Raw genomic sequence first — 12,073 nt, forward strand, 5'->3', positions numbered from 1 at the left:
TTTACAAGTGTGTTCCTTTCATAACAAATTAATGTTTGTTATGTTAAACAAATAGTTCCATTCCTGCATGCGATCCTTTTAAGCCATATCTTTTGATATATCTCTCCTTAGTTATCAGCCACCAAAAGCCACGTATCTGTTCATTGTCTGCATGGTCAGTATATTCATGTGTCACTAGGTAACACGTTAGTTTTAGACACCAGTTAAAAACATTACATTGCAGGTGAGGTTAGTCTTGACATGCATGAGAAAAGGTATTTGTACCTCTCTCAGCGCTATCCACAGACACTGGAGCTCTGGAGAGCAGCTGAGACTGTAGACTCTCAATCTCAGCATTTTTACAGCTCAACAGTTGCTGCAAACTTGTGATCTCTGCCTAAATGTTAGAAAGAAATATTCACACTTTCTGTCATCATTTGACGTGTATAAACATCTAAAACATTTACAGTAGTCTGTAAAATACTACACAGCATCTTATAAAAGAGAAAAGTGAATTTTAAGAATTGTTTCTAAACACATTTTAAATGCTAGAAATGCTAAAACACTTCATATGTCTCGATGACGCACTGGAACCACAGAGCATGCATGACCCCTCCCCTAACAGTAAAGCGCATCAGTATCAGTGGTTAAGAACGCGAACAGCAAACGGACAAGATAAGAGTGTGTGCTTGAGACGTTTCAGTGATTCTCGATAAAGATCGCATGGATTGACTTGCGCATGTTTGAATTAAAATCCTCAGATAAAACTCTTCTCATATAGCCTACTGGGGTTTGAGAGAGACGAGTGGGCGTGGTTTCAGCGCAGACAGAGGACACAGCCCCAGAGTTTGAAAGCAGGGAGTACTTCTCAGTTTTTCAAGATTTTGATAATTAATTTATTTCCTTTTTTAATCATTCATATTTGGCTAAGTGGTTAATAACATATTTTTCTATGGTATGACAAACTCAGAGCACATATTTAACATCGGTTTACCCGGACTTTAAGCTGTATGGACACACATATTAAACATTCTGTAGAGAAGAGAAGAAGTGGGAATCAATGCTGAAAAAAAATAACATCATTACTATAATACCATACATAGTAAATGTTTGTAAACTGTTTATTTGTTACGTACAACAATCAAAACAGTACAATGGTGTCTTTGTAGGGCATGTTTTGGAAAGAGGATAAGCAGCTGTCTGGCAGAAGTTCTAAAATGGCTAACAGTGCTTAAAACATGTTCAACTTCTCATCAAGCATCATAAGTAAAGCACTAAGTCTCATACCTGTGTCACATTGAGCTTTTGCTTGTACTTTGACTTCTCTTGTTCCAGCTGTTCAACTCGATTCTTTAACATCTTCAGCTCCTGAAGCAGATTCTGTACAAAAACACACTTAAAATGTTTACTTATATCACACAGCAACACTAAAATAGGGCCTCCTTTAAAGACAGAATCTAAGTATGGCACGAATTTCATAAAAAACTGTCATCAACTATAGTCATGGGAACAAATTATTACCTCAGCAAAAATTACTTTAGAAGATAAATCTCAAAATTTTCCAAACATCACAGCTCACAGAAAACAGATACCAGTTAGTAAGTAAACATCCAATTCAAAATTTATATTAAAACCTACATAGCACCACATTTAAGTGATACATCATAAACAAATCATAAATAGTATTGAAATAAATCGTCTTGGTTACGGATGTAACCTCGGTTCCCTGATGGAGGGAACGAGACGTTGTGTCGAACTGACAGAATGGGGTTTGTCTTGAGAACCTATCATCTTCTGAGTATTTAGAAAAGGCCAATGAAAATTGGCGAATGAAATTTGCATGCCGGGCTCCTCCCCGGATGTCCGGGTATAAGAGGGAAGCCGGCGTGCTCATTCATTCACCTTTGGTCTGAGGAGCCTAAAGCATCCTCCCCCGACCGCTGGGGTGGGCGGCCAGTGTTGTGGCATGAGGGACAACGTCTCGTTCCCTCCATCAGGGAACCGAGGTTACATCACAGCACTGAGCCGCGTCACAATCTCTGCGGAGCGACGTTGACTGGCCTGGGCGAGTCAGACGAACACGCTAACGCGAAATTATGACCTTCCAGTGGAGAGGAAGGGGAACCCAGAGCTTTCCACAAAAGTTGGGAAGCCCCCTAACGCCGGCCGTCACGGGCGGAGACCTAATTCTCTAAATGGCGAGAAGCCGCCCGGCACCGTACGGGCCACTGGGTAAGCATTATTCCCCCTGGGGGAAAAATGCTGCAGAGGCCACTACCTACCGTAGGGAGGAATAAGTGGAGACACCAGATGGTCTCACCATCAGGGGAGAACTCATGGGAAGAAAGTGCGGACAGGAGTTAACCGCAAGGTGGGAGTCCACCTGGGGAGGTCATGGGTTGCCAAGGTGGGAACCATTCATGAGGATACATCAGACGGAACAGCCCACGGAGGGGGTGTTACCACGTCTGGAGCACTAGGTCCGGTTAGAGCTATGTGGGAGATAACTCAACTGTTCCCCAGCCTAAGGGGGCAGGGCTGCTCTGCCCAGCCTGTCCTGGAAGGGTGCTTAGTGATGGATGGAATGCCTGTTCTTTACCCGAAGGGAAAGAAGTGAGGCGGGATCGCCACTGCTCCCCCCAGAGGGGGAAGGGCTTCCGCAGGCGTACGCCCTACCGGCTGCCGGTCCCACACCTTGCCAGGATGCGGCTGACACCGATTCCGCGCGTAGGTATTAGAACCTCACGGAGTTGTTAGGCATAGCCCAACCCGCAGCTCTGCAGATATCTGCCAGAGAGGCGCCCTGAGCCAGTGACCACGAGGGGTGTGTCACCCCCAACGGGCAGGGGCGAAATGAGATCGGTATGCCCTAACGAGGGCATCCACGATCCAGTGCGCCAGCCTCTGTTTGGAGACAGCCCTCCCTTCTGCTGACCCCCGAAACAGACAAAGAGCTGCTCAAAGCTTCTGGGCTCTGCGTGCAGTCCAAGTAGAGGCGCCGTGCGCGTATTGGACACAACACGGATAGGTTGGGTCTTCCTCCCCGGTGGGGAGCGCCTGCAGGTTCACCACCTGGTCTCTCGGGAGAGTGGTTGGGCACGTAGCCGGGGCGGGGTCTCAAGATAACGTGAGAATCCCGGCCCCGAGTTCTAGGCAATCTGTGGACACGGAGGGTGCTTGTAGATCCCCTACCCACTTGGAGGTGAGCGCCATGCGGAAAGCCGTCTTTATCAAGACTGAGAAAGAGCGGCAACCCCGAGAGGTTCGAAAGGGGCGGGGCCTCTTGAGGCCCGCCACCAAGGTCGCAAGAGGGTACGGAGCGCGGATAAGGTGGTCACCCTCTTGCGCCCCTTAGGAACCTAATGACCAGGTCATGCTGTCCCAGAGGCTTCCCAGCACTTGGGTCATGATGAGCAACCGTAGCGGCTACATACATTCCCCAGTGTGGAGGGGGAGAGGTTACTCCCCCGCTCTCTTGAGGACGGGACAGCTCGTACCCGACCGAGCAACTCCGAGGGTCTTCTCGCCGAGAAGAGCACCAGGACGAGAAGAGGCGCCACCTATGGGCATATAGCCGCCCAGTGGCCGAAGCCCTAGCCTGAGTGACGTTCCAACCGGACTGGGGGTGGGTCACTCAGGATGTCCTCGTCCCGTCCAGACATGGAGACCAGGTTTTGCCTGGGATGCCGTAACGTGCCCCTTCCCCTGGGGAAGCCATTCGCCAGGGGGAGCGGCCAGGGGGGAGTTGTTGTCAGAGCCTCAGCTCCGAGAACCAAGTCCTGGTTAGGCCAAAGGGGCGTAACTAGTACCACTTGATGCTCCTCTTCCCTGGCCTTGCACAGGACCTGTGCAATGAGGCTCACTGGGGGGAAGCGTACTTCCGCTTGTCCCGCGCTGTGCGCAAGGGCATCCGTGCCGAGGGTACCTCGGACAGGGAGTACCAAAGCGGACAATGGGTGGAGTCCGGGGAGGCAACAGGACCACCTGTGCCTGGCCGAACTGCCCCAAATGAGCCGGCTGCGCGGGGAGGGAGTCGCCACTCTCCGCAAGGCGTCGACTGACGAGAGAGCGCATCGGCTGTCTGGTTCAGGACGCCTGGGATGTGTGTGGCTCGCAGGGAGCTGATCACCTGCTGACTCCAGAGGAGGAGGCGTCGGGCGAGTCATGTTAGCTGCTGTGAGAGAAAGAATACGCTACAGCAGCTGTGCTGTCCGACCGGACCAGCACGTGCTTCCCTGCACGAGAGGTAGTAGCCTCCTCAATGCAAGTAGCACAACCAACAACTCTAGGCAGTTGAAATGCCAACGCAGGCGGGGGCCCGTCCACCGCCCCGACACTGCTTGCCCGTTTGCACAAGGCACCCCAACCCCAAGAAGGTCATGGAGACCAGGGTGTTAGGGTGTGTCGGCAGAAAAGCGTGTGACCATACGCCTGCTGCCGGTGTGCCACGCTCTCCAAGGAACTTGACTCTGCAGCCAGTGTTGGAGCGGTCGTATGTGCATCGACCCGAGGGGGACCACCCCCGCCGAGGGTGCCATGTATCCCAGGAGCATGTTACAGAGGGACCGCTGACTGTCTGATCTTCAGGCAGTTCAACACTGATCGGGCACGCTAGTCAGTCGCGCTGCCTCTGGGAGGCCGCGAGGGTGCGGGCTTCCTCGTCGCGGGTCTCGCGCCCCCCCGGGGGGTGAGCGGGGCCGCTCGTGAGGACAGAGTCGAGTTCCATACCGAGAAAGAGGATGCTCTGCACCGGGGAGAGCTTGCTCTTTTCTCAGTTGACCTGTAGCCCCACCGATCTAGGTCCCTGTGTGTACACAACAGATCTCGAGAGTGTGCCAAAACTTGAGCCAGTCGTCGAGATAGTTAGTACCCGCACACCCCCTTCCCTACGGCGAAGGAGGGCGGCTTCCACGACCTTCGTAAAGACTAGTGGAGACAGGGACAGACCGAAGGGGAGGACCCTGTACTGATATGCCCGTCCCTCGAACGCGAACCGTCGGAACGGCCGATGTCGAGGGAGGATCGAGACATGAAGTACGTGTCCTTCAGGTCGACTGCCATGAACCGGTCCTGACACCTGACGGACGTCAGGATGCGCTTCTGCGTGATCAACCTGAAAGGCAGCTAAGTGTGGGTGCCTGTTCAGAACACACAGACCCAAGATAGGGCGCAACCCCCCGCCTTTCTTGGGGACAATGAAGTACAGGCTGTAAAACCCGTTGAACATCTCGGCTGGTGAGACGGGCTCGATCACTCCCTTCACCAGAAGGGTGTCGACCTCGGCCGGCATGTAAGGGAACATCCCAGCCTCTGACTGAGGTATATCGGATGCTGAACTTGGCAGGCGTGAGGCGACTGGATCGCGTAGCCGAGACGGATCGTCTTCCCTAGCCAGTCTGACAACATGGGAAGCCAGACAGGCTCCCAGAATGAGACGGGGACTAAGGTACGATCTTTTTCATCGTCCCCCCGGGGGGTGGTTCGATGGCTAGCAGTACGGATTCCTTGCCGGGGGAGGTCCCCCAGGGAAGAGATCAGCTCTGCTGTTTTTCCTGCCTGGCGACTGCGCAGCTCAACGCACTGTCTGACTGAGAGTGCTGGGGGCTGGTGTTTATACTCGACATTGCGCTTCGCCATGATGCAACGTCGAGTTTGCCGTTCACCGTCGTGCAGAGGGTGGGAGGGGCTGTGATAACCCAGAGAGAGAAGAAACTCTCCTTTCTTGAGAGTAAGTGGGCGCTAGCCCCCCGGAGGGAGCCAGCAGATGGAGAGACGGGGCAGGATCCGTCCCTATCCGACTTCCCAGTGATGTGGCTGGGGTCGGGCCCAATGGTAGCCTCGATCCCCCTGATGTCTTCCCATGACAGCCGCTTCGCCGCGGCTGCTGATGGGGCGATGGTCTCCTCTTCGCGGTCTCCTCCAGAGGGGCCGCCCCAGAGCTGGAGGGCGTCGAAGAGGACCAGGGCTGCTGGGAAGCAGACAGTGCACGGGACTCGACGGCCGAGGCGGCCGAGTTGCGGCACGGAGGACTGCTTCTCACTGTCGCGAACCCTCCGGGGGAGGCCGCATGCGGGCTCGCGCCCCCCCAATGGGCGGGGCGTGAGCGGGGCCACTGGGGCTCGACAGTAACACCAACCAGCCCCCCCTTGCGAGAAGGGTGCGTCAAGAAAGCGGACCTTCTCATCGTTACTCGTCTGCGCAAGTATTGGCCAGAGGAGTTTCTCATGGACCACAAGTGTGGACATCGTCCGACCCAGGGCCCGCGTGGTCACCTTGGTCGCCCGTAGAGCGAGGTCGGTGGCGGCGCGGAGTTCCTGCATAAGCGCTGGGTCGGTCTTACCCTCGTGGAGCTCTCTCAAAGCCCTGGCCTGGCAGGAGCCATAGCGTGGAGAGAGGAGGCAGCTTGGTCCGCCGCAATGTAAGCTCTCGACACCAGAGATGCCGAGACACCACATGCCTTGGACGGGAGTCTAGCTTGAGCCCCCCCCAGGTGGCCGCCGCCTACGGGCACGAGCACCGTGGCGGCATACTCCACCTGGGGGACAACAACGTATCCTCCAGCTGTCTCAACCTCGAGGGAAGAGAGGGTGACTGAAATTTGTTTGACGTGAAACGTGCCGGAAAGGGGCGTTCCAGGTCTTACCAAGTTCCTCATGCACTTCCGGTAAACACGGCACTGGGGGCGGGCGCGGCTTGGAGCCGCGCTCAAACCCGAGGCGCCATGTAACCAGCCGCGAGCGCCGGGAAAGGCAGTGCAGGCACTGTAACCCAACACTCACAGCGGCCCGGGAAAGCATGGCTGACATTTCGACGTCCGCTTCTTCCTGGGCTCGACCCCCCGAGGGAGGGAGCCCGTGGAATCGTCGGAGTCGGATGGCAGTACGTCACCACCCGATGCTGCAAGACACATCTCATCATCACGCATCGTGTCCGAATACGTGATTGAGGAATAAGACGGCGGACCGTCTCCTGGGGAACGGTCAGACGAGCGAGACAAGGTGCGAACGGTCCGTGAGCCAGTGGCTGGCGGATTATCGCTCACAATAATCCTCAGATCACCCTCGCTGCTTGCCGTAGCGGACGGCAGGGCCGTAGTCCTGCCGCCACGGAACGGGGAGCAAACGAGGTGGTGGCTGAGTCCTGTGGGAACACAGCCACCTGTGATGCAACATCTGAATCGTCACCGCCCACAATGCGGGCAGGACGTATCCACAACGTCTGCCCCAGCGAACTGGAAGCAGGCATTGTGTCCGTCCCCCTCCTCGATGAGTGTGTTGCACCCATGAGAACAGCGGGACAAGCCACGCTGGAGAAATTTGCTCTTTTAGAAAAGGAAATTTGCTCGAACACCTCCGGAACTGCCGAGACACCCAGGGGAGAGTCACTGCAGGAAGGGACCGTCCGCTGTCCACGTCGTAGATTCCAGCAGAAAGAATGATCACCAAGATCGTAGAGAAGCTCATCAGATGCGTAGGCTCTGAAGAACAAAAGGTGAATGAATGAGCACGCCGGCTTCCCTCTTATACCCGGACATCCGGGGAGGAGCCCGGCATGCAAATTTCATTCGCCAATTTTCATTGGCCTTTTCTAAATACTCAGAAGATGATAGGTTCTCAAGACAAACCCCATTCTGTCGGTTCGACACAACGTCGAGAGACCGACAGAAAGGGAACATATATTCACCTATCTGAGAAATTACTGTAAATAATGAAAATTGAAATTGTGGTAAGCTGGGCTGTTTATGCAGGCTAAGTACTTTTAGACAATGTTGGTTACACACATCATGTTAATGTTGTAGGTTGGGGCATTAAAACAATATTTTTTTAAACATGGAATACACTAAGACACTCTCTACTAATTGAATCACATCATCTGCAATGGTTTTTGAACAGTTTGCTTAATATTTTCCCAAGTGTACACAGTCTTGTTTTTTTTCCCAAAAATTACAATTTTCACAGTACGGGCCCTAGTACACCCGGCGCAGCGCAAGTGTTTTTGCTAGTTTCCGCCCGACAAAGTTCTCATTTTCCCGTCCGGCGCCACGTTGTTTAAATAGCAAATGCATTTGCACATTTGTGCGCCCGTTTTGGTCTAAAAAAGAGGTGTGCTCAGGCGGATTGTTGGTGCGCTGCTATTTTGAGGAACTGAAAATAGACTGCGCCATAGACCAACTCAAACCTGGTCTAAAGTCTGAAGTCAATGGCACAATTTTTTTTAAATTAGTAGAAAATGCGCCTCTGGGCGGTGCACATACAATGCGCTTTCACTTTACTTATTACATAGAGGGATGCGCCGCAGCACACAAACATGCCAAATATAAAAAATGGATTACAATGTAAAAGATTATTATTGTGTACATAAAGATAAAAAATCCTGCTTGTCATGTAGATGATCTCATCATGCGTTTCCTCTCTAGAGAAGCGTCCAGTTTTTGCTATTGCAAATTCCGCCGTGTAAGTAACGAATCCGCCATGGCGCGAGTGCAACTGGCTCTTAAAGGGAATGAGAGATGAGACTCTGATTGGTTGACTGCACGTTACACCCAAAAAACACCCATTACTCATTAAGAGAATCGCGACAACCCGTTTAGACCATGCGCACGGGCTGTTTTCCCGTCGTTAAATTAGCAAAAGGGATTCGGACACGCCCCGAGTGCACCTGCGCTTTAAACCATGCACTTAGATCGTGAAAATAGGGCCCTAGGTGTCTTGCATTCATCATAACGCTGCTTGGTTCATAGTTGAACCAAAGGCTGCTAAAAAGTTTCCATCTATTAGAGTTCGTGATAAAACACTTTTAAACAATATTCAAAGTACCGTTTTTTATTTGTTTTTGTTTTATGTGTGTTTTATATTGTGTCCTTGTGTAAAGGTTCTTTGGATTAGTGTAATCTGTAAAAAGCGCTATACAAATAATTGTGCATTGAATTTTATTTAACAATGAAAAGATGCAATCTCTTTTACGAAACACTTCTGCTATTACGCTTAATGTGGAATTTTTAGCAACACACACTGCCGTTTTACACACATGAGCTTCATGCAGTTCCTGTGTCTGAGCATGTCCAAGCATGACTACTGTAAAGCTCCGGATCTCTGACCCACTGCTGCACTGCTGGCAGACGTCTGCGCTGGCTCACAACCTTTCTCTGTGTCCATCTCCACTGGCTTCTCTGTGATCTTACTGGAGATCTCCTGCCGAATTCTACACATCTGCTCCTGCAGATCACTGATCAGATTCACTACGCTCTGTCAGACAGGACAGATAAAACAGATAAATGCCTGAGCATGAGAGGAAGTGAAAAGGATGGATTAAGGGAAGGAGACATGATATGTGGCGGTATGTGTTTTTCAAGTTATTTGAAGAACAAGGTTACAAAATAAATCCCCTTTGTTAACTGGATGTAAATTCTGATACATATCTTTTCCGGTTACAAAATAAATCCCCTTTGTTAACTGGATGTAAATTCTGATACATATCTTTTTCCGGAGTGTTTTTCCTAGGGTTTATTTACATATATTTAGGGGTGGTTTGCCAGGCAAAAATTAGATTAAACCAGGACTAGGCATAAGTTACAGTAAATCAGGACATTTAAGTAGTTTTAGAATCAGAAATGAGAAAGAGCTTTATTGCCAAGTATGTTTGCACATACAAGGAATTTGTTTTGGTGACAGGAGCATCCAGTACACAGAGACCATAACACAATAAAAAACAAATAAAAAATAAGAATAGACTATTGTATTTACAAGGTATGTGCTATATACAGCAAAATGAAATATAATTTACAAAAACGTTGTATAAAAAATAGATAGTGTATTATCTAGACGATATAATTAATATTGCACTTAATTATTATTGAGTTATTATTTGCACGGTGGGTAAAAAACATTTAACTGTTCAAGAGGTAGATGGATGGCCTGAGGGAAGAAGCTGTTTTTGTGTCTGGTTGTTTTTACAAACATGACTTACAAAAAAATATCGGATTTCAAAACAAAACAATGGCACTGAAATGCCAATGTCGGTGCAAGCTGTTTTCAGTTTAGACAGTTCTAACATTTACTTTAGTCTAGGACTAGACTTGAGGCCTGAAACTATCCCATCATGATTTAAAATGACAATGACAGTGTGGCAAGGGGGCGTGGTTTAGCGAGGTCTGCGCCGAAGGGAGGAGGCGTGAGAAAGATGGCGCGTAAGTAGGTCAAGTTCACATTACGATCAGCTGTGTCCCGTTACAGTGATTGGTGAGGAGACGCATAAGAAGCTGCGGGAGTGAACAGACAGAGAGAGAGACTGGCTGGGAAGACGAATCGTACCGTCTGCAGGACGAGGAAGCCGCTATAAAACAACCGGATTCATACGCAACACGTATTTAAAGTTGTAGGATTATAGGACGCGCAGTGGCGCAAATACAGTTTGTTTGTGATTAAGGAAAATAAAGCATTGTCGTCTCCCAGCCAACGCCAACCCTGCCTCCTTTCTTCATACCTCTACAAACTGAATTACATTGGTGCCGAAACCCGGGAAGAAAGGAAGAAAGTGAGCCGCCGCCGCCATGCAGTCCCCGCCAACCACGCCATTTGCGGACGTGATCCAGTCTCTCGCCGGTCTTCACCGGGAACACCACCAGGCGCTGCTGAGTCTTCGGGAAGACCAGGAACGATGCTTCCAAGCCCTCGTCCAGGCTCAGCAGGAAGACTGCGAGGCGTTCTGGAGCTGGGTAAGTCGGGAAGGAGCCACGAGGGAGCCATCGGCCACACCCCCAGCCGCTGGTCTCCCCCTTCACAAGATGGGAGCTCAGGACGACCCGGAGGCGTTTCTCGAGCTGTTCGGAAGTCTGCTGGAAGTCTGGTCGGCGCGGCTTATTCCCCTATTAACGGGGGAGGCCCAGCTGGCCGCCCAGCAGTTGCCAGTCCAGAATCTCCTGGTATACGCGGACCTCAAGAAAGCTATCCTCCAGCGGCCTGAGCCCCGAGCAGCACCGTCAGCGGTTCCGCTCACTCGAGCTTGGGGAGTGCGGCCAGCCCTTTGCGATGGCCCAACAGCTCCGGGACGCGTGCCGCAAATGGCTGATGGCCGACGGAAGCGATGCCGAGGGAATCATCGACAAGGTGACGCTGGAGCAGTTCGTGGTGCGGCTGCCAATGAAGACCACGCAGTGGGTCCAGTGTCACCGGCCGGCATCGCTAAGTCAGGCCATCCAGTTGGCGGAGGACCAGATGGTGGTGTGCCCCGGGGTCGGCCTTCCCAGACCATCTACCTCTCTCCCTCTTTCTGTGTCTATCCCCTCTTTCTCCAAGTCTATTCCTTTTCCCAGGACCCGGACCGGCCTCGTCCCCAGGCCAGCACCCCGGACCCTGGAGCCAGCGGAAACCGTCCGGCCAGTCCAGCGAGGAGCGGGCCGCTAAAGCAGGCCGGCCGGGCTGGTCGTCACTTCAGCCTCTCCTCACCAATCTCCTGGCCTACTTCCTGCCGCTGGGGCGGCGGAAAGGTCTGGGCCGATCTGTTGGCGGTGTGGGGAGCCGGGTCACAAGATAGACCGCTGCCATGTGATGGAAGTCGGTACGGTGATCCAGATCCCCGACTCGCCACAGATTGCCCCCGATTCAGCCGGCCTGTATCAGATACCTGTGAGTATAAAGGGGAATACATATCAGGCCTTGGTGGATTCAGAGTGTAACCAGACCTCCATCCACCAACGTCTGATTCAATCCGTGGCATCGGATAAGAGCCGCATGGTTAAGGTACGGTGCGTGCACGGGGACGTGGTGAACTACCCCTTAGTGTCGCTGCCAATCCAATTTCGGGGACAAAAGCATAGAATAGAGGTGGCGGTTAATCCGCACCTCCGACATCCACTAATTTTAGGGACAAATTGGCAGATGTTTACAGTGTTATTGGGGAAATTGTGCGCGGATGTTGCTTGGGCAAAGCGAGGGCGGCGGAAGGGGGCGGTCGCGCAGGCGGGAGAAGTGGAGCCGGAGCCACGGGGATCAGACTCCGGGGAACGGCGCACCGTTGAAAGACAACAGCTTTCTCGGTGCGACGATTTCCCCCTAGAGCAGTCCCACGATGACTCCCTCAAACATGCGTTTGAGCA

The 12,073-nt window shown here is 51.9% G+C and overlaps 1 protein-coding gene across 2 annotated transcripts in view; it reads right to left on the reverse strand.

The window, feature by feature from the left end:
• ppfibp2a (PPFIA binding protein 2a) overlaps positions 1 to 12,073 on the reverse strand; it is a 48,535-nt gene that overhangs the window by 17,753 nt on the left and 18,709 nt on the right. For both annotated transcript variants that reach the window (XM_057327389.1, XM_057327388.1), the window contains exons 5-6: positions 1,267 to 1,359; positions 265 to 376 (exon numbers count right to left, since the gene is read on the reverse strand). In XM_057327389.1, the coding sequence (XP_057183372.1) occupies positions 265 to 376; positions 1,267 to 1,359 (205 nt within the window). The remainder of the gene's footprint in view (positions 1 to 264; positions 377 to 1,266; positions 1,360 to 12,073) is intronic.

The sequence above is a fragment of the Triplophysa rosa genome, unplaced genomic scaffold (assembly GCF_024868665.1).
Source record: "Triplophysa rosa unplaced genomic scaffold, Trosa_1v2 scaffold226_ERROPOS550011+, whole genome shotgun sequence".
NCBI lineage: Eukaryota > Metazoa > Chordata > Actinopteri > Cypriniformes > Nemacheilidae > Triplophysa > Triplophysa rosa.